Source organism: Cavia porcellus, unplaced genomic scaffold, assembly GCF_034190915.1.
Source record: "Cavia porcellus strain 051 isolate PalLab524CR breed Dunkin Hartley unplaced genomic scaffold, mCavPor4.1 scaffold_14, whole genome shotgun sequence".
NCBI classification, from domain to species: domain Eukaryota; kingdom Metazoa; phylum Chordata; class Mammalia; order Rodentia; family Caviidae; genus Cavia; species Cavia porcellus.
The window spans coordinates 51,076,565-51,098,869 of NW_026947497.1; the positions used below are offsets into that span (position 1 = coordinate 51,076,565).

The 22,305-nt window shown below is 46.9% G+C and overlaps 2 protein-coding genes across 5 annotated transcripts in view; one reads left to right on the forward strand and one right to left on the reverse strand.

Annotated features, from left to right (window-relative positions):
* Positions 1–7,734, forward strand: part of Etfdh (electron transfer flavoprotein dehydrogenase) — a 30,746-nt gene extending 23,012 nt beyond the window's left edge. For 3 of the 4 annotated variants that reach the window (XM_063260902.1, XM_003476990.5, XM_063260903.1), the window contains exons 8-13: positions 207–347; positions 1,549–1,692; positions 3,485–3,653; positions 5,630–5,812; positions 6,092–6,313; positions 7,132–7,734. In XM_063260902.1, coding sequence (XP_063116972.1) covers positions 207–347; positions 1,549–1,692; positions 3,485–3,653; positions 5,630–5,812; positions 6,092–6,313; positions 7,132–7,295 — 1,023 coding nt within the window. In that variant the 3' untranslated portion in view covers positions 7,296–7,734. Of the gene's footprint in view, positions 1–206; positions 348–1,548; positions 1,693–3,484; positions 3,654–5,629; positions 5,813–6,091; positions 6,382–7,131 lie in introns of all 4 variants that reach the window. The other variant, XM_063260901.1, reaches the window with a different exon arrangement.
* A 113-nt stretch (positions 7,735–7,847) lies between these two features.
* Ppid (peptidylprolyl isomerase D) lies at positions 7,848–21,677 on the reverse strand. Its single transcript, XM_003476991.5, has 10 exons — positions 21,476–21,677; positions 19,758–19,898; positions 17,131–17,237; positions 14,661–14,849; positions 13,091–13,213; positions 12,839–12,945; positions 11,754–11,895; positions 9,715–9,801; positions 9,585–9,627; positions 7,848–8,471 (listed from the first exon to the last, which is right to left on the reverse strand). Exons 1-10 carry the CDS (start codon positions 21,558–21,560, stop codon positions 8,383–8,385), a joined length of 1,113 nt encoding a protein of 370 aa, XP_003477039.1. The 5' UTR covers positions 21,561–21,677; the 3' UTR covers positions 7,848–8,382.
* Between the last annotated feature and the right edge of the window lie 628 nt (positions 21,678–22,305).

Sequence of the window (22,305 nt, forward strand, 5' to 3'; positions counted from 1 at the left end):
CCGGCAGGCATGTGTCCTGTCACACACACACGCATGCACGCACGCACGCACGTACATACACCTTCACTGGACTCAGACGCTGGTGTCCCACAGGCCCCTAACTTTTCCTTCGTATCCTTACACTGCGGTTTACGCTCCCCAAAGGTGACATCTATCTTTCCTGTCAGTCTCCACCTGTCACTAATGCTGAGCATGTGGTTTTGCAGCTGTGGCTCATTGATGAGAAGAAGTGGCAGCCGGGACGCGTGGACCACACGGTGGGCTGGCCGCTGGACAGACACACGTATGGAGGCTCCTTCCTCTACCACCTGAATGAGGGCGAACCCCTCGTGGCCCTGGGCTTTGTGGTGAGTCGAAAACCCATTCTAGAACATTCAGCTGGGGATATAGGGTCACCAGGGCTGAGATGTGAGGACCTGGGGCCCCGAGAGTATGGACAGTGGTTCATGGAGAGTCAGCTTTATCATGCCATGTTGTCCATGGCATGACAGTTGCTGTGGTGGGCACTGCCCAGCTCCCCACAGCCACGCACATCTGTCCACAAAAGTGCATCCTCGAGTGAGGGTGGCAGCCAGGAGCAAGCCCAGAGATCCCCACGGTCTCTGACAGCAGGCAACCACCTGGGGACATCTGTAGCACCTCGAGGGTAGCCGCAGCTTGGGTCTGGTGGCATGGTCAGCCGGGACAGTTTCCCTGTCAGCCTTCAGGGCACAGCCCTCAGAGTGTTTGTGAAAAACTAGGAAACACCTGTGGTTCTTACTATGCTTTGGTGCTGTCTTGTACGATGTTCCCTTTGGGTTCGTGTCCTCTCTCTTGGTAAATATGATTCATATTCACTTTCATTTTTGCCATAGTAGTAGTATAGTATAGATTTTTAGTTTATTTCTGTAGTTAGTATTAAATGTCTAATATCTCCTTTTGTAAAAATATAATCTGAGACACATACATATTTTTTGAGATAAAGCCTTCCTGTATAATCCTGACTGGCTTTTAACTCACTGTGTAGCCCAGGCTGGCTTTGATCCCATGGAATCCTCCTGTCTCAGCCTCTTTGCTGGGATTATAGAGATGTTCTACCGCACCAACTCCTACATAGGCTTTTCTAATCTGCATTTTGATTTTCACAGCGTATGGTAATACGTTCTAAATTTTTTGAGCCAGGCATGTTAACGGATGCCTTGAATCCCAGTACTCAGGAGGCTGAACAAGAGGATTGCCAATTACTATGAATTGCAGGCCAGCCTGGGCTGCATAGTGAGTTCAAAGCCAACTTGAATTACAGAGCAAGACCCTGGCTCAAAAAAACCAAAAAATTCTCAATTTTTTAACTTTTGTTGATTATAAATACATACTGTCCTTTTGTTTACCTTTTCTTTCATACACAGATGTTATGTAGTTTGTTTGAATTTGGCTTGCTGTATATTTCAGCAGGTGCTTTAGAGGAAATGTAATGGACACATTCCCTGGTACTCACATTTTAGCTTGGTTCACGTGGAAATTAGAATGTCTAGTTGTATAATACGTCCATTTTCAATGTAACCCTCCAAGGTCGGCCTGGACTATCAGAACCCCTACCTGAGTCCCTTCCGGGAGTTCCAGAGGTGGAAGCACCACCCCAGCATCGCACCCACCCTGGAGGGTGGCAAGAGGATCGCCTACGGGGCCCGGGCGCTCAATGAGGGCGGCCTGCAGGTGACTCGGTCTCGGGCGCACGTTTGGGCAGGGAGCTCATAACTGGAGGAGTGACATGACCCATGTGGTGAGGACAGGAAGCTACCCACACCCAGAACCTGGTTAGAATTTATAAAACTGTATACACCGGAGCTACATGACACCATTAAATTAGGTAGTCTTAGGACTGGCTGATCTCGAGATAAATTTGTGAGCGCTTTTTTGGTTATTTTAACCAGAGAATAACAACTAGGAGATTCATAATACTTCCCCTTGCTCCGTAACTGCTCAGAAACTCAAAAGCAAATTTAGTTTTCAACATGAGTCAGCTAATGCCAACAAGTAGTACTGTCCGTTTCTTCTGGTGGCCTCTTTCTACCCTGTCACATGTTAGTATATGTTCAGAATAAATCTCAAATGTACAGTCAGAAAATAGTTACAGGCAGGGCAGGTGATCCAAAAGCCGGCCTAAAAGTTAGGCCAAATGAGTTGGGGAAGTTCCTTTCCCTCTGCCCTTCAGCAGTCTCTGTAAAATAAAAATGACTCCTCTGCCTCATGCTCCAGGAATCTAGGACTGTTTTAGAAATTTCTGTTTGTAGGCTTCAGGCTTCCTCCTAAGTCAGTAATGATCTGTATTGTTTCGTTAAGCTTCATGCTCTTCTGGTTCTTGAGTCGGACTTAGTGTCAGTGAGTGATAGCCTTAGCGTTGCCACTACTGTGGTCAGCGGGCAGCATCTCAGTCTCCTGGCCACCTGCTCCAGGCTCTTGATGGAGCCCTCTTCTAACACAATGAGCGTGGCCTGAGGACCGCAGTCATCCTTGGGGACTGCACTGGGGACTGGGCCCTGCCCTCTTCTCCTTCCAGTCACTGCAGGTATGCATGGATCAGACCCCGCTCCCCCTCCCCACCTCCAGTCAGTAGCCACCTTTGGCTTCCTGCAGGAGCCCTGAGCGGGAACTGTGTGGGATGAAACCAGAGCTCCAGGGGCACGTGCTTCTCCCCACACTCGAGCACCCTGGGGCTGCAGGGAGACAGCCCAAAAAGTCACCACCCTTTACTGTACTGTTTTTCTGAAGTGTACTGTTACCTAGTTACAGTAATACCATGGTTAGATCACAGGTTCCTTCCTTAGATACCAAACTAAAATCAATAGGTGTGTAGAGTCCTTTCTTGCACTACATACAGTAAAAAAATCAATTTAGATTTCAGTTACTCAGGTTTAAATATTTCCTACTATGACACAGATAGGCATAAACTGAAACGTTTTATACCACACTGACCCTCGAGATTGGCTTGGAAGTCCAAGCACTGGGCACAGCTTAGCCAGATGCTGTCCCAAAATAGAAAATACATAAAGGCTGTCAGAGGCCCCAGGTTCAATCCCCAGCACCACCAAAAATAAATGAATTCGCTGGGCATGGTGGCGCACACCTGTAATCCCTGCACTTGGGGGGCTGGGGCAAGAGGATTGCTGTGACCTAGAGGCCAGCCTGAACTGCATAGTGAAACTGTTGCAAAGAGACTAAAAAATCCCTTAAAAATCATTTTATTTAAAATATGTTAATGCTGCAATCTTAAATACACCCTGTGTAGATCTGTTCATGGAGCAGCAAAAGGAGAAACTACCAGGAAGTCAGTAGCAATGGTGGTCTTTGCTCTTAGGGAGGGACAGGAAAACCGTGGGTCTTGCCTTCCTGTCATGGACACCTTTGCCTGGCAGCATTTCCACACGGCTTGCAGAGACTTGACTTGGGAGTATCGTTTTGCTGAACTTGAGCTCATAGGTGTTGTCCAAACCTCTGCTATCCTCAGTCCATTCCAAAGCTCACCTTTCCCGGCGGCTTACTCATTGGCTGCAGCCCTGGTTTTATGAATGTTCCCAAGATCAAAGGGACCCACACGGCGATGAAAAGTGGGAGTTTGGCGGCAGAATCAATATTTAATCAACTGACTAATGAAAATCTCCAGTCACAGACAGCAGGTAAGGAAATAGAATGGGCAGGTTAGACACGCTTCAGCTGACACAAAGTTGTTTGCATCTGTCCCTTTACACAAAATGCTGAGATGTGTGCTGTACACAAACACACACACAGACTTACATTAGGAGTTGTGAGGTTTGAAAACGAGTTGTTTTCCTGTCATCAGAAGTGGACCAGTAGCTGGGCAGCGGGGCACACGCTGTAGTCTGCACACTCTGGAAGCTGAGGCAGGAGGGTCATATGTTTGTGGCCCACCTGCACAACTTAGTGGCTTGGCAAGTCACTTGAATTTTCTTAAAAGGTGGGTGGGGGAGCCGGGGATACAGCTCAGTGTGAAGGGCCTGGTCTCCATTCCCTAGTACTGCCTCCAAAGCCCGGGAAGTAGACAGGCGCCCCCTCCCCGGAGAGCTGGGTTCGGATCTGCCAGCTCAGCCTCCATGCCAGGGTGGAAGGAGCCATCTGGCCCTTGTGCTTGCGCCTCTGTGAAGTCCCGGCCCTAGGCTGCCCTCTTCCTCTTCCCCAGCCGGCCGGAAGCTGCACCCCATGCCTCCTTGTGACCCTGCATGGTGTCACCCACACATCCTCACTGTCCACACCCTCCCAGCGTGAGTGTCTTGTCATTCCCAGTCACGAGGAGGAAAGGGCCAAGCTTTGTTCATCTCAAGTGCAGAGCACCTGGCAGCTCCCCAGGTTTCGAAACTCAGGTCCAGGTGGCTGGGTGACCTGGTGCTGGAGGCAAAACCCACTGCAGAGTAACAGCTGGGCATGTGCAGGGCCAACAGTTTGATCCCCACCGCCACAAAGGGCATAGGCATCTACCTGGATTAACCGTGCAGGACTGTGGCCACCGTGAGCAGAGGCACTGGGGAAGTGGTCAGTAGGGTGGCCCTGTGTGGGTCGGACTTTCCCAGGTTTTCCCATCAGGTGTAGTCCTTGCTGGACCCTTGGCCGTGCGTGAGTGGTGGTGTGTGCATAGCACTGGGGCCCACGTGTTGGAGAGGAGAAAGGAACAGTCTGTGAGGGGTGTGGAGGAGGGAAAGGCCGTGAAGAGAATCAGGTGGGTTTTTTTGTGTGCGTGGGAGAGGGGAGGGTTCATTACGAGATAGGGTTTTTCTATACAGGCCAGGCTGCCCCTGAACTTGTGGCGATCCTCCTGCCTCAGCCTCCGAGTGCTGGGATGACAGGCCTGTGCCACCACGCAACCTGGCTCTTTAGTGTGGGCACCAGGTTTTAGGCAGCCTGCCTCCCCACTCCCTCCCCGCCACCCGTCCTTATTAACTGGTCTCTGCCTCCATCTTCACCTGTGCGCCCTGTGTCTAATGGGCCAGGAACCCACTCTTCCAGCAGATCTTAATGCCATCTGCATCTTGACCCTGTGGGGTCACAAGTTTAGACTTTTGCAGGGACACATATCAACGCCTAAAAGGTAGAAGCAGTTTCAGTGATGAATTATAAAAACTGTCACTTTTATAGAAAGCATGAACCTTAAGTTTCCTTTTCAGTTTTACAAAATTCTGAAACTGATTTTTCAAGTAACCAGTGTTCAGAGCTAGCCTAGGGACTAGCCTAGTTGTAGAGCTCCAGCTTAGCATGGAAAGGGTCCTGGGTTCTATCTTCAGCACTGCAAAAAGAGAAGTAATCATCCACAAACTATGGACCGGGCATGGTGGTGCACGCTGCAATCCCAGCATGTGGGAACTGAGGCCAGAGGGTTGCTGCTGAGTTCAAGGCCAGCCTGCAACACCTAGTAAAACCCTGTCTTTAAAAAAACAACAACAAAAATAACCACCTCTTTATCTTTCAGATCATTATCTTTTTGTGAGGTCTCCACACTCTATTCTTGAGCATGGTCTTCTTACATGACCACCTGTTAGAAATTATACTAAGACTCACTCTTCAGTTATCTCAACAGGACAATACCCTAACATTTTTTGGCACCTTGCACAACCTCACACTTCTTTTTTCTTTTTAATAAAAGGACTCCATGTAACAGAGTATGAGGAGAACCTAAAGAAGTCTTGGGTGTGGAAAGAGCTATATTCTGTTAGAAATATAAGGCCATCCTGCCATGGAATCCTGGGTGTATATGGAGGGATGATTTACACGGGAATATTCTACTGGATCCTGAGAGGAACAGAGCCATGGACTCTAAAACATAAGGGTAAGCGGACACTTGAGAACACTCAGGTTCCAGTTCTCACACACTTGTGAGTGCAAACACCAGTGGAAGGTGGCCGTGTCCTGGAATGTTCTCAGCTTGCCTAGACACCTTAGTCACTCGGTGTCTCTCAGAGGCGTCTGTTTCTCAGTGCTGTGAAAGAGTCAGTTTATGGAAGCACTTGAGGGGTGAGGATCGGTGGCTGGGTGTGTTTGGCAAGTGTGAGGCCTGGTTCAACCCCTAGCAGAAGTGCTATTAAATGTCTCCCCCAAACTGTTGAAGGTTCTGACTCCGACCAGCTCAGACCAGCCAAGGACTGCACGCCCATCGAGTATCCCAAGCCCGATGGCAAGATCAGTTTTGACCTCCTGTCGTCAGTGGCCCTGAGCGGCACCAACCATGAGCATGACCAGCCGGCGCACCTGACGCTGCAGGATGACAGCGTGCCCGTCCGCAGGAATCTGTCCGTGTACGACGGGCCCGAGCAGCGCTTCTGCCCGGCGGGTGAGAGCTCCCCTCAGTCGGGTCTTCACAGACAGCTGCCCCCAGTGTTCTAGAAACTGTTGCCCTGGGTATGTACTGTTCAGATGGCTCAGCCTCCTTTAGTAACTTGCACCCAGGGTCCCCAAGTGCGTGCAGGTGGTGCTGCTCCAGCCCTGCACTGCATTCTCAGACCAATACAGGGTGGCATGACATGGGGCCAATGTCCCAAGGCTCTGTAGAGTCATTTGTGTCCATGTTGGGAAGGGAAAGGTTACAGCCATGTCAAGTTCAGGGAGTGGCCCTGAACTTCAGTGTGCAGCGTAAGACTGGGTCTGCCAGTGCTGAGCTTTCAGCTGAGCTTGGTCACTGGGACCAGGCTCAGACATGGCCCAACACTGTTCTGACTCGCAGAACTCAGTGCACGGTGAGAGCCCAGCATGGAGCAAGCACTCCAAGGGCAACGACCCGACACCAAAGTGTGTGGAGGGTCAGGCGCGCATCTAGTCTGCCGCCTTAGCAACAGCACAGACCCACTGTAGATATTGGCACTACAAGCTGACCTAGGTGGGAGCAGCTCGGCCAGTGCCACTACACCCCAGACTCTGACACCAGCAGCAGTGGCCCCACACTGAGTAAACATCATGCTCTGAGTAAACATCAATGCTCGGAAGGCTGAGGCAGGAGGATCACCCGAGTTCAAGGACAGCCTGAGCTATGTAGCAGGACCCTATCTCAAAAAACAAAACAAAATAATTTGTGTAGTCAATCTTCTAGGAAGTTAATTCCCACTAATGAATTTTTAAAATTTAAAGTTAAGTATTTTATTGTTTACTTTATAGGAGTTTATGAGTTTGTACCCTTGGAACAAGGTGATGGATTTCGGCTACAGATAAATGCCCAGAACTGCGTGCACTGTAAAACCTGTGACATCAAGGATCCAAGTCAGAACATTAACTGGGTGGTGCCTGAGGGTGGAGGAGGACCCGCCTACAACGGAATGTAAAGTGTGGCTGGTTTCGTGGAATACACAGTTCAGAATAGATTCTTCAAGTGCAGATGTGTGGCAAACTACTTTTACATTGTCAGCCAGGTGTGGTGGTGCACACCTGTAATCCCAGCACTTAAAAGGCTGAGGCAGGCAGATCACAGTGAGTTCAAGGCCAGCCTGAATTACATAGCAAGACCCTGTCTCAAAAAAACCAAACCAAAAAAATATTATGTCTTCATGAAGTATCAGTAAAATATTTTACTTTTATTGGTACCGGGGATTGAACTCATGACTCATGACCACCGGGGTTGGACTCATGACCACTTGCAAGGCAGGTGCTTATGCCAACTGAGCTAAATCCCTAGCCCCAGGAAAATATTTTATATAATATCTAACATTATCCTGTGAAAATTACAAATTATTTCTCTTAAATAAAGCTGTATGAAGCATCTTATCTACCTTTTCAGTTCTTCAAACAATCACCAAAGCAAAATGCACTACTGGCCTTTACCTCCAACTTGCCAAGTTTAAATCAAGCATAAAAATAAAGCTCCCGCAGACCAGGAGTTGGCATGCAGCTCACTGCTTGTTACAAATAAAAGTTTTATTGAAACACAGCCACATGGATTGCTTACACATTGTCTATGACTAAGTCATTACACTTGTGTTACACCCACAGAACTTAGACCCTGAACAGGTTATGATCTGGCCTCCTGTGGCAAGTGTGCCTGCCCCTAAACAGGTGCTTTATACCTAATTCCCACACACAGAAAACACCAGCACAAACTACCACACATATGTCAGGGATTAGGAGAAACTATAAATACACAAACTCAAACTGACATCTGTTAATTCAACAAGTTACGGCTTAGGAATTTAAAATCAGCCTGGATATCATTCTCCAAGGTAACAGTGCAGAAAACAATGATAAAAGGTAACTTCACTAGCGTTTTGTAACACTTTTATTCAGAGGGAATCTCAGTATTTCTAAACTGTAAACCATTAGGAACTGAAGTGTCAAAGGAAACATAGAGGCCTAACTGCCTGTCTTACTCCCTCGAACAAGCTATGCACAACCCAAGGGCAGAAGTGAATACGAACATTAGGCGAACATTTTTGCATAGACTGCTTTCTCTTTATCCTTCTGTGCCTTAATCTTCTGTTTGACTTTCAGCAGTTCTGCCTGGATAGCTGCAGGGGGAAAAGTGCAATGAGTTCTTTCTGCAAGTAGCGTTAGACAGCTCGCGCCCTCTTCCACCTTGACAAATCCGCTTTGCAAACTGAGACCCCACTGACAGGAAATTCTAAACAACCACAAAATCCTTGGGGTGTAATTTAAGAAGACTGCAGAACTCAATCACAAAAGATTTGCTATTTCTCTCTCCACCTGATGGGCTCAGAACAAAATTTACTTTCCTCCTAGTGCTACTAGGGCTCACACCCAGGGCCTTACGTACGCTAGACCAGTGCCCTACCACAGGGGTACACACCCAGTGTTCTGCACTTTCAGCAGGGTCTCAGTTGCTCAGGCTGGCCTCAGATTTGAGATTTTGCTTCAGCTTTCTGCACAGCTGGGATTTCCAAAGGTATTTCACTTCCTATTTGGCTTATATTTTAAACAGCTGGTTTATCACAGCTTCTCTAACATGTCCATTGCTAGAATACTAGAGGTTACAGCTATGTTCAGTATATGGATTTGTGATTGCTGATCCGGGCATTCCAATGCACTGCATTAAGATTAGTTTGTTACTAGAGCATACTCCTGGTGTTGTGGCCTCAGGTACCTGCAAGGTCGCTCACTGGGTGTGCTCCAGATCTCTTCCCTGCTGTGATCTCTGCACCCTTTCAACATGTGTTTCCGCCATGGAGGCTGCTGACCACAGACTGCACCCCCATGAGCCATGAGCCTAACTAAAGTGAGCTGTGGGTATTGGGTAGTGCGTCTCAGCAATGGGAAGTGACTTCTGACAGGAACAGTCCAGAAGTTAAGTCTGTAATCAATACTTCATCTCTTAGTGCTGAACTTTCAGCTAATTCTACTGTGATAGAAACCGAGTCCCAAATGACATGGCAGACCACGACACTCCAGTGAGTGCAAACTACCCTGCTGCGGAGAGGGATCGGTGTGCGCCCTGCGCCCTGCCTATTCTGTTCTCTGCTTTATGCTCCAGGCCTCTGGCCAGTAACACATGCTACAGTATCTGCTAGGCAAATAAATATAGGGCAAAGTTAACTATACAGTAGTGTATGAGGGTAAATGTTTATATGGTATAATAAACATTTATATAGAAACTGCTAACTTACCTTTATCTTCTGGTGCTATCTCTTGAGCTTTCTTAAGATCAGCCTTGAATTAGGGGGAGAAATTTTTTTAAGAAAATTAAGACATGGTTTGTAAAAATCCTCATTTTAAAACATTCAGAACAAAATTTACCAATGCTTGATCATATTCTTTCAGTCCTTGCCATCCTTGAGCTTTGCGATACAGTGCTTTGGTATTTGATGGGTCCATCTCAAGAGCCTACAAAAGTTGTGAAATTAGTATTAACACTTATGTAAACAGGATGATAATCACTCTTCTGTCTGTCAACTCCAAGCCTCCCTGCTGATGACCGAGGCGCTGGAGCCCAGCAGCGGCTCTGCCCTGCCTACTATGGCCAGTGTGAGGGCAGAGAAGTGCTTTGGGCCAGGGCTCCTGGGCACTCTTCTCCTAGGCTTCACCTAGTGGTTTATGAAATGCTCCCCTCGTATCTGGGTAGGTTCTGTGAGCAACCTAGCCGCCCTCACACCACACTGGAGATGTCCGGGTCTTTACATCAAATGGCACAATATTTACATGAAACCTACACACACCATCTTGTACACCCTGCATCATTTCCAGATTCCTCATAAAACCTAACACAACACAATATTGTGCCAGTAACTGTTCAGTTACAGCCATACTGTTTAGTGAACAAGGACAAGAGGGACGTGCGCTCTATAAAAGACATCTTAAAGGCTGGATGGATCTGAAAATGGAGCCTATGGCTATGAGCAGAGTGAATTATATATACTTCTAATCCTTTCAGACCGAAATAACTTTTTTCTCCTCAAAACAAACATTTTAACTTTTTTCTTCTTTCTTGGTACCAGGAATTGATCTAAAGACCTTGTACTTGTCAAGAGGCGCTATCACTGCTGAGCTATACATATCCCCAGCCCAAACAAGCATTTTAAAAACACTGTACGTGGCTTATGCAACATCTCTTTAAAGTCCATATTCAAGGTTTCTATTGCAAAGGGAAAGGATCCACAGCAAAGCTAACCTTGCCTTTTGGTAGCTCCTCTGACGCTGTCATCCTCTCCTAAACACACCTTGGGGCTGGAGCTGAACTCACTGACAGAGGCTCACTTGGTAAACATGAGGCCATGGGCCTGCCCAGCAAGACTGCGTGTTTTCTTTTTTTCTGGTACCAGGGATCGAACTCACGACCGCCTGCTTGTAAGGCAGGTGCTTATGCCACTGAGCTAAATACCCAGCCCCATGTTTTCTTCTCCTTTATTCTACTTTCAGGGCTGGGGATCAAGCCCAGGGCCTTGTGCACACGAGGCAAGTACTCTATCCTTGAGCTTGAACTCCAGCCCCTGCCCAGAATCTCATGTCAGTTCTACTTGTTCTGAGCACAGCTAACCTATATACACAATACACAAAGCACATGCAACACTTGGTTTGGATTGGGGAAGTACCAGAAATCAAACTCAGGACTTCACAGTTAGCGGGCAGGGGCAGTGCCACTGAGCCATGGCCTTGTCCCTGGAATTATAACCAGCAACACAGTAAGAGGACTTGTAACTGGTCTGAGGAAGCAATGCTGTCTGGGAGCCAGTTGGCAGCCCTGGACAGCCTCCTTTCCATGTGCTCCAGCGGCACCCTCTCCAGACAGCTCCACGCCCTGGGCAGAAACTCTCCCTCCTGGGCCGGTCTGGGCATGACAGCACCAACCTTTCGACTTAAAAGGAACCAGTCTCCTGTCAGCACAGCCAATGGGCTGGGTGCAGGGCTAAACTCGAATACACTACAGGATGTTGTGTAACTGCGCCCCACACAGATAATTGCCTTTTTCTGAGGAAATCAGGACTCTATGCTAGGAATTTACCCAAGATTCCAAACCACGCCAAGGCTGGGGGTAGGCCCCGGGGCTAATGCCCACAGCCCGCAGCCACAGCTCGTGTCCGATGCCAGGTGTGCATCGGTGCTCTCCACCGGATCAGTGTGCTGATGTTGGCACACATGTTCCTCTCAGTTACCAAGCCACACAGCATTAAAAACACAATGAATGGACCAAGAAGAATTGAAGGTCCAAAATAGTTGGGGACGAGGTGACTGAAAACATGTTTTATCGAGTCTGATCAGCCTGCATGGTGAGGAATATCCAGGTGTATGAACAAGTCAAGATCCCACAGGTTCACAAAGCCCGACACCAGAAGACTCACCTCCAGACAGCTGTCCACGGCGCCCTGCCAGTCCGACAGCTTCAGTTTACAGGCACCGATGTTGAGCACGCAGCTCAAGGCCACAGGCTGCAGCCGGGGCGCGGCAGCTTCCGGAAGAATAGCCTTGGAGCTGTCCACATACCTGGGGAAGAGACTGTCTGTAAGTAAGGGGCACCGTGCACAGACCAGCCTGCGCTCTGCCCGCAGAGTCAGGAGCACACGTCTCTTCTAAGACAGAAAGCGGGTCAAGTGCTACCCGACACTGGGGGCCACAGCCCGTTATGTGCTTCCCTGCTGTTGAAGTCTGGGCCTCAAGCGCACAGAGCAGCCACTCTACCACGGAGCCGCACCACGTCTTCCTAAAGAAGGTTCTTCCCTTCAGTCCAGGTCACTTCCCTGCAGTGCGCAAAAGGCCAAGGAAAGCACAATTCCCAAATCTGATCAGGTGCTGGCAGCAACTATCTTCAAAACTCAAAATGAAGAACTCTTATGGACAGACAAATGCTAGCTAATAACCGTAGAATGTAAATTAGAAAAACACTTCTTCAGCGATCAATGTAATCAAACACAGCACACATCCTTGGTGTTCACCAGGACTTAATACACTGAAACAACTGGGAAGTTTGAAAACAGACCACATATCAGATATGGCTGTACCTGTGTGGGGTGTTAATGGTACTGAGGTTATATAGAATATCCTTGTATTTACTTTGGAAATACATGGGACAATTCCTTTCAAAAAGTTTTACAAGAATAGCAAGTTTTATACTGGTGAACGTAAGTAAACACATTTGAGTGATACGTTCTATTCTTTAAACTTCCCTGTATTTTGAAAACACAATGAGCTAGGACAGCAAAAGAAACGTACCTATCTATTCTCTAGGTAACTTATAAAAAATAGTGAGCAATTCTGAATTCATTCTATAATTCAACTTACAAGTTCTTTAAAAGTAATTTTATTTTCAAAGGCTTTCGTCCCTGGGGCAGAGGTGTGGCTCAGTGGTAGACTCTGCCTAGCACACAAGAGGCATTGGGTTTAATCCCCAGCACCACACACAAAATATTTTTTAAAAATGCTTTATTACCTTAAAACCTTTCTGTACTTTTTAATGGCCATCTCCCAGTTCTGAGACTTGAAAAAAGTATTTCCAAGGTTTTTTAAGTCTTCTGTTATTAATAAAATTTTATCTACCTGCACAGAAGAACACAAGGAAACTGGATGTTGGTGACTAATCCGACAATGCTGGATTCTCCCTTTCCGACAGCCAAGAGCAGAGCACAGGCTCTCAGCTCAGACGGTCTCTTCCTGCAGGTCTGACCGGTCTGCTGGTACTCACATCTTTGAAATCTACATCTGAGTCTTCAGGGAAATCTGGGTGACAGTCGCCAGAGCCATCTTTCGGGAATATCCCCCAGTCGTCACCTTCCTTCAGTTCTCCACATTCTGCAATAACGCACAACTGTAAAACAAAACAAAATTGTAGAAGGTGCTGCTGTATTAACAAGAGATTCAAAAACTGAGTTTAAAAGCTATCCAGCTGAAATTCTTGTACAGTCCTACCCAAGTCATGTTCAGGTTTGGAGCTCAACTATCTGCTACAACTATAACCCCTCTGTACACATCTGACTAATGTAGGGACGTCACTATTTACATAAATACTCTCTTGCTACTCAGGAGCTCAAAGACATTTGACTGTCTTTAGATGAAGTGCAAGCTTTTAATTTACTACTATTCCCTTCATAAACAAAGTCCCAGTTTACACCCTATGAAGATGGGTTTCCAATTCGGACACACAACATTGGGTGGGTGGTGCTTTAGTCACTGTGATTCACAGTCACTTAGAACCCAAGAACCCTTGGGAATAACCACACTTAAGCCCTGTAGAAATTTACATAGAAGGAAAGAGGCCCAGAGGAGGTCAGTGACAGGACCAAAGCTCCAGTTAAACTGAAGTGTGAATGGGAAACAGGCTCGGCTGTCCTGATTCCAGCAGACAGTGCTCCACAACTGAGTCTCCTAGGTGTGGGAAAATGCAAGCAATCTAGCAAACGTCGTGAACACTGAAGTTCACATTACTATAAAATCTTTAAAACCAGCTAATCTAATCTTTGGTGGTGGGGGGTACCAGGGATGGAACTCACAACCTTGCACTTAGCAGGCCAAGTGCTTGAGCTGCTGAGCTAAATCCCCAGCCCTAAAACCACACTAATCTTCTTTTTTTTTTTTTTTTCTTTTTCGTTTTTATCGGTACCAGGGATCGAACTCACGACGGCCTGCTTGCAAGGCAGGCGCTTATGCCGCTGAGCTAAATCCCCAGCCCCCACACTAGTCTTCTTAAAGGCATACTTCATCCATATGTGGTGCTGCACACCCATAAACCCAGCACGGGGGTTCGGGAGCATAGGGTCCTGCGGCAGATGGATCACCACAAGACCCTGTATTGAAAAAAATGGAAAAAAAAACCATATAGTTACTGAAGATCTGCTGCCAGCTGCCAGGCTTCAGGAGTGACCCCACGATTAGGGCATCCGCTGCCATGAGGGGATCAGCCCAGCGCTGAGCTCTGCTGAAAGGCCTGCTCCTCCCTCTAGGGCTGCTTCCCTGATTCTGCAGGCTGCGCAGGTGCCGTGCTCTTCCACCCGAACTTCCCCAGGCTCTGCCACCTGGACTGTTCCCCACGCCCCGCCACCTGGACTGTTCCCCACGCCCCTGCCAGCTGACTACTGAAAGTCTGCAGCCGTGGATAAACCTCTCCCCCTTTAGGGTGGTTTCCAAAAGTGGCAAGAGAGCTCGGAGAGACACTTCACCCTAAATTCTCCAGCTTTCCCCAATAACCATCCGACCCTTCAAACATGCAGCTCTTTAAGACAGTGACTAAGAAAATAAGAAAATTTGCTTTTACTTACTTTGGCAGGTTTTTCACCATTCACTTCCACATTTTCCAGCAGCCTGGCCACACCTATCCCTTTAATCACTTGTCCAAATACCACATGTTTGCCATCCAGATGAGGGGTTGGAACTGTCGTGATGAAGAACTGAGAGCCATTGGTATTGGGGCCAGCATTTGCCATGCTCAATAAACCCTCGCGATCGTGCTGTAGAAATAATAAGCCTTTGAAACCAAGGTAGGAGGTACATTCCGAACTTTTCTTTCACTGACCATTCACATAAACTAGGATGGCCTACATTACCATTTGGATCAAACTTTACTCTTTACTATACTTTGAAATCTATATGTTGGGGCTGGGGATTTAGCTAAGCAGCATAAGCGCCTGCCTTGCAAGCAGGCAGTCATGAGTTCGATCCCCCGTACCGATAAAAAGGAAAAAGACCAAAAAAAAAAATGAAATCTGTAGTTACCATTTACTTTGATTTTATATGAATTGTAACTTTTGTTTTTTTGACACTGGATCTTGCTACATAGTCCAGGCTGGTCTTGAACTCACTATGAAGCCCAGACTGGCTTCAAACTTGCAGCAATCTTCCTGCCTCAGCTTCCTGCATGCTGGGATTACAGATGCGCACCATCATTCCCAGCTAAATTACAACCTTTAATAAACGAAGTAGAGTACTTAATCACTTCTTAAACTTTAAGACAGGCATAAAAATTAAGTCAGAGGGGGCTGGGGATTTAGCTCTGTGGCATAAGCGCCTGCCTTGCAAACAGGCAGTCGTGAGTTCCATCCCTAGTATCGATAAAAAAGAAAAAGACAAAAAAAGAAAAAATTAAGTCAGAGGACAGAAAAGTAGTAGCAAGGGGTTTGATTTCTAAACTGGCCATTTTGAAAAGATGCTTATATGTCAGTTCTTCCCCTTTCAGATGAAGCAACTGCATTAAGGAAATCCTTGCCCTTTTAATGATGGAAACCTTTTCAATCTTACTATGTTCAAAAATAGGCCTTGATGATTCTTCCTTTCCACATCAATAAACCACTAACAGTAGCAGGATGGTGAATGGAGACAAGTCACGCAGTGAGGTCCTTCCCTAGTCACGAATGGGCCAAATCTTATGGCTTTCGTCCAGTCCAATCAGCTCTTTCAGCATGTGCTGAAAAAACAGCTACACCAGCGCTGAAATACGGAATCTGCTTTGGCGTCACCCTGGCTACAGGCTCCACCAACCCGTCTCTTATGCTTGCTGCTCACCGGCTCAGCTTGCTCTTCTGCTGGTGTACGCGCACACCGTTGCCTTCTCCCCTAAAACGCGGCTTCCTCTTCCAGGCTAAGTGAAACTGGGCTGTCAGGGCCACTGAGGTCCTGCACTACCAGAGCCTGTCTGCCCGCCAGGCTGGTCATCACGTAATCTTAGCTGTCATTCTTCTAGCAGCCTTCCATGGTGCTGTCACCAAACAGCAAATGCCTATCAACTTTTCTCAGCTTCCTATCACCTCTCTCTCTCCTAACCCACTTCACCTCTCCAATTCCCAGCCAGTACTTAAGTTCCTACAAGTTCCTACCTCACCAGTTATAGCTACCTTGCAAAGCCCAGTCCCCCTGGCCTCTGTCCCCAGGTGTGGACCACAGAAACATCTTCCTCCTACAGCACAGCATACACAGAAAGGGTGGCCCTAATCTGAAACTCTAGTTTTATAGGCTGCAAAGTCTGGAACTTTTGAGGACCAGCACTCAACAGATTTCACATTTCAGATTCAACCCTTCTCCCCCTCCAAAAATTGGGGAAAAAACCCAATCACATTTTTTCAGATTACTGTCGATTACTCTCTCCATTCCTCATCTCGAAGACAGCACTTTCTCTCTGTACTTATGTGTCCACTCCCAAACCTTGAAGAATGCCATGCACTCTGCTTAGACCTTAGGAAATGATGCTAATGGGACACAGGAACCACCGACTCCTTAGCAGCCAGGACATTAACCATATCCGCCAGTCTGAAAATCCCGCCACCCTGGGTATCAGCTATGTTTTGTTGTTCGTCAAACTCAATGACAAAGACGCACAAGGTGCTGCCTTTACAATAATGAAAAGATTTCTTCTAGAATCAATTTTGCCAAATGGGAGAGCTATACTTATAAGGAAATTCATTAGCTTAACTGAAGCATGTAAAAATTTGAGCGCAGTGAATTAACTATGGTATTTCTGTCAAATAAAAATCATTACTAGATGAAAACATCCTACACTGAAGGCACATATAGGGTGAAGTGGTCTGGCATGCATGAGGCCCGGGGCTCAAGCCCTAGCAAAACACACACACACACACACACACACACACACACAAAATATATATATATGAATATATTCCCAAATATTGCTTCCTTTTAAGGAAAGGATTTAAGCATACTTGAGATATAGTGTCTTATCCCATAAACACATTTCAAGTGTGTAAGCTTTACATTAACAAAAGCATGCATTTTCTTTACCTTATAATGAAAATTTTCATCTTCAAATTTTTCACCATAAATACTTTCTCCACCTGTTCCATTCTGATTTGAGAAGTCTCCACCCTGAATCATAAATTTCTTAATAACTGCAAAAAAAGAAAATGGCCATTAGTGACTAAGGCATGGGTGGCTTTGGCAATTTTTTCTTTTGGCAATGTTATCTATGAATGTGTCAGTAAGGTCAACTTCCACAAAGCAGGACTTCAGCTAGGGCCCTCTGCTATCTTCCCACTGCCCCCACAGCTCTTACTCCCAGAGCTTTTCCATTATCTAAGACCAACCTCCTTTTTTGTAGGTTTGTTTTTTTCTTTTTGAGACATGATTTCACTATGCAGTTTGGGTTGGCCTTGAATTCACTGTGTAGAGCTCAGGCTGGCCTTGAACTTGTAACAATTCTCTTGCTTCAGCCTCCCAAGTACTGTGATTACAGGCATACACCACTAATAACCTACCTGTTACTGCCTGGTCTGTCAGCCACACTCAAGGAATTAGTTTAAATGGTGTTTCAGATACAACTCATTGAGATTGAAAAATGAACCACCTAGCTTTCCTCGTGCAGTGATCCTGACACTACCTCCATTTATAAACTGACCTGCCTCTTCTAACAAACACAATGTAACAATGGACTGGACAAATTTTTTATTCCTTATAACAAAGTACAGAGACACTCAATAGTGTCCACTGAACAGATCAACTGTTCCCAGATTTTAAAAATTCTAATGGAAATATTTCAGCAAATGCTATTGCTTTATATTAAACATTACAAAAATCAGAACTCCCTGGCACTCCAGACTCTGCAATTGGTTTATTACAATAATAAGGGTATGCTAGCCAGGCATGGAGGTGCACAACTATAATCCCAGCACTTGGGAGGCTTAGGCGGGAGAATTGTTGCAAGTTTGAGCCCAGGCTGGACCACAAAGTGAGCTCAAAGCTAGCCTGAAATGCATAGCGAGTCTTTGTCTCCAAAAGATAAAAACAAAAGCAAAATAGGGATATGTGGCCAGAAAGGGGGAAAACACCAGGCAGGCAGTCCACAGGGGAATCACTGTGCAGACACCCTGGGCTTTCTCTCTCTCACGAAAATTCAGTGATGTAGATGATGCTCAGGAAGCCAATCAGAGAACCGGCACCAGAGAGCCGGCACCTAGGGAATAGTTATTTATTGAACCCTTATCACACAAGTATTTTCTGTCAGCATGTCCTAAAATTTCAGACTCTGGAAAGGAAAGCAGCTGTCCAGCACAAATTACAAGGTTGGACAAATAGTCTAGACGCTGTAAGTCACTCTTGTGACCTAGGAAAGGTACAAGCACCAAGTTCCCAAACTCCTGCCACCTTGGAGGACACCTTTATAGAGGACTGTGGTCTCAAGCCTGCTATGCTATTTTCTGCAAACATTTTGTTAGCATATTTTGATATTATCTCAAACATAAAAGTAAATCAATAGTCACTTTTAAGTATCAGTGATTTTCCTTACTACATCAAATTTTTTTTTTTTTTTTGGTACCAGGGATCGAACTCACAACTTCTCGATTGCCAGGCAGGCACTGTGCCGCCAAGCTAAATTCCCAGCCCAATCCATCAAATTTTTTAAAAAGTTACCAGACAAGGGCAGACCTCGATGTACAGCAGCTGCCACACAGGGACACCCGGGGTCTGATCTCCAGCACCACATACAGAAGTATTCATTTGTGACATTTATAGACATTTAATCTGTCTCTTCATAAACAAACATTTGCTGAGTACTTAAGATGGTACTTTAGATGCTAAAAACAAAATGGTAGGACTATGTCGCAAAGCAATCATTAAATGAACGACCAACATGCTGAATCATTGGATCCGCATCCTTCTCAAGCAATCATGCCCAAGAACAGATGTAACTTTTTTCTCAGACAAACTAGCTAAGCACAGCTGTGGCCTTCTTCTCCCTCTCCCAATCACATCTTATCTGGAGTGAAGGAAGAGTATGCTGTTTCTCCACAGCTCATCATACAAGCTCTTAATTCATTCCAGCTCTTAAAGACCAGCCTTGGGGCTGGGCATTTAGCTCAGCGGCACAAGCCCTTGCCTTGCAAGTGCGAGATCATGAGTTCAATCCCAGGTACCCCCCCCCAAAAAAAGAGACCAGCCTTTAGGAAATTACACTGTTATCTAATGGTACTCCAATTTTTTTTTTAAGTGGTGGTGGTGGTACTGAAGATTGAACCCAGGGCCTTTAGCCTGTGCCACATGCGCTATTTTTCTCATTTTGAGACAAGGACTAGGGGGCTGGGGATTTAGCTCAGCGGCATAAGCGCCTGCTCTGCAAGCAGGCAGTCATGAGTTCCATCCCTGGTACTGATAAAAAAGAAAAAGACAAAAAAAAAGAGAGAGAGACAAGGACTCACTACGTCAATAAATTGACCAGGCTGGGCTCAGACTTACAACCATCTGCCTCCACCTCAGCTTCTCACAATGCTGGACTACACATGTGCACCACCACGCCCAGCTCAACAATACTTCTGAAACTTCACCCTCACCTTGTATTTTCTTCCATAACTCTTAAAGAATATGACTTTATTGTCAATGTGAAGGCAATCAGATTCAAAAAATTTTACACATACTTCGATGGAAAGGACATCCTTTGAAATGAAGAGGTTTCCCAGTCGTGGGTCCAATGCCTTTTTCTCCTGTACATAGTGCACGAAAATTTTCTGCAGTTTTGGGTACAATATCCGCAAACAACTCTAAAACAATCCGACCAACTAAAAGAAAAGAAACCTTGTCAGTATGCAAAACAAAACAAACAAGCAAATGACAAAAAGATAGTTGGTATAATTATGGTAAGAGACCACTGGTGAATGACTAAATTATGTTTATCTTTTTTTGGGCAATTTCAAGAATGTAATACACTGTTATCAACTATAATCACAACAGACTTCTTGAACTTATCTCTTCAAGTAACTGAAATGTGTCTTTTCACCAACATCCCTTCCACCCCTGGTACAGTATCTACCATTGTACTCTGAGTTCAACATATTTAGTTTCCACTTAGTGAGATGATGCGATACATGTTTTCCTGTCTCTGGATTGTTTCATTTAACATACTGTCCCCAAGTTCATCTGCATTGTCACAAGTAACAGGATTTGCTTTTTACATTCTATTCTATGTATATACTGCACTTTATTCATGCATCTATGGGAGCTGAAGAGTTGATTCCATTATCTTGGCCACTGCAGGAAACATGGGAGTGCAAGGATCCCCTCCACATACAAATGGCGTCTCCCTAGGATATGAACCTAGCAGTGGAACTGCTGGAAGTTATTGTCATCTTCTGTCAGTTTTAGTCTACATGTAATATGTCTAGATAGGCTGGGGATTTAGCTCAGCGGCATAAGCACCTGCCTTGCAAGCAGGCAGTCTTGAGTTCGGTCCCCGGTACCGATAAAAACGAAGACAAAAAAAAAAAAAAAAAAGTCTAGATAAATCTGAAACATCACCCTAAATATCAAAATCAACTACAGCGGCCTGCAACTGAACACTAGGTAAAAACATGAAGCACCAATGGTTTTCATCCTGAACAGCATCACAAGGACGGTACAGCAGTCACTAAGTGGCCAACAGGAGAAAATTAAAGACCCTGTGGATGGTCAGGTTGGCCAAATTTTATGTACATCTCTAGGCTTTCTGTTTTGTGAAAACAGCTTCTGAGACAAAAACTGACAAAGTTCTAGCCAATTCTTAAGACAGGTGAAAATAAAACTAGCATTAGCTCCAAAACGAACCGAAAGCATGTGTGTGTTTCGTGCGTGCATTTAAACACATTGCATGGTCTGCAAATCTAACCTATGGAGAACGAGCTCAAGTCAGTCACACACACACACACAGCCCAATGCGCAGAGAGCTGGGGCTGCTGTGTATTCTAGGCAACTGCACAGCGGCTCAGAGTTCATTGCTGAAGTCAAAACTGATCAGTGAGCTCGTTGGCCCTCACGAATGCGAATCAGGGGCGAGAAGAGAGCACAAACCCAGCCATGGCCCGCGCAAGGAACACGGCGGGAGCCCCCGAACTCTTCCGCCAGCAGGCGCGACGTGTCGGGAAGGCGCGCCCGCCCTGGCAGACGCAAGCAAAGGACGCCCCGCGCGCGAAGCTGGGATTTCTAGAAACTTCTCCCCAGCCGACTGCCGCGGTGCTGGGTGCCGCTCACCCAGGTCTCGCCGGGTCCGTGTGGGCCGCCGACCTCCGCCGAGCGCCCGTCTGGCCCCGAGCCCAGGACCCCTGCCCGTGACCCCAGCCCGAGACCTGGCCCCGCGGCCCCCGTGAGCGTCGACTCCGCTCACCTCGCTCCCCGCCGACATCCACGTCAAAGAAGACCCGGGGGTTGCTAGGGTTGGAGGGCTTGGCTTGTGGGGACGGATGCGACATCTCGCCTTGCACACGTGCGTGGAAGCACAATCCCGCTACCGCGTGCACGACTGCCCGCTCAAATTCGAGAGCGCCTTTCTGCTTGCAAAGCTGGCGGTGGCGCTCGAGAGGCACTTCCGGTGCGAGACGGAAGTCGCCGGCCGCGGACCGACTTCCGGCGCCGGCTCCCCGCGCGTGCGCCGAGCTCTCCTGTTGTGGGGATCCGGTGGATGGCTGCTCACCTTTGGTCCAGTCGTGATGGAAAGGGTTTCGGAATTGTCGCCGTTCCGGGCGCAGTTCCTCCGCCAGCCGGCTGTGGCGTTGCCGAGAGTCGCGGTGCGGAACTGGGGGTTGACCCGAGGTCCTTATTGAACTGCGTCCCCAGCCTGGGCTCCTTAAGATGTCCCTGATTCAGCCTCGCCTCTTAGGGAAGCCTAACGGACAAACCAGAGTGTTAGCTGTGTGGTCGCATTGATCTCGGGCCACGCGAATGCAGCGGCATCAAGCGCGTCGCCAGTCCAGGAGCTTCTTGTGGGTGCCCGCAGCCCACCTGGCGCTTCGGAAGGAGTCCGAGGCTGGGCTGCTTTCAAAGCCACTGTCCGGGAGACAGGAGGGCTTCCGACCTGTTGCTGCCTGGTCGTAGACTATATAAAACGGGTTTAGTAAGGACAGCAGGTTTTTACTCTAAATTTTAAATGTACTGTAATATTTTACACGCAGTAAAGTTGATGTTAAAAGAAAAAAAAACAGTGGATTCGAATTGTAA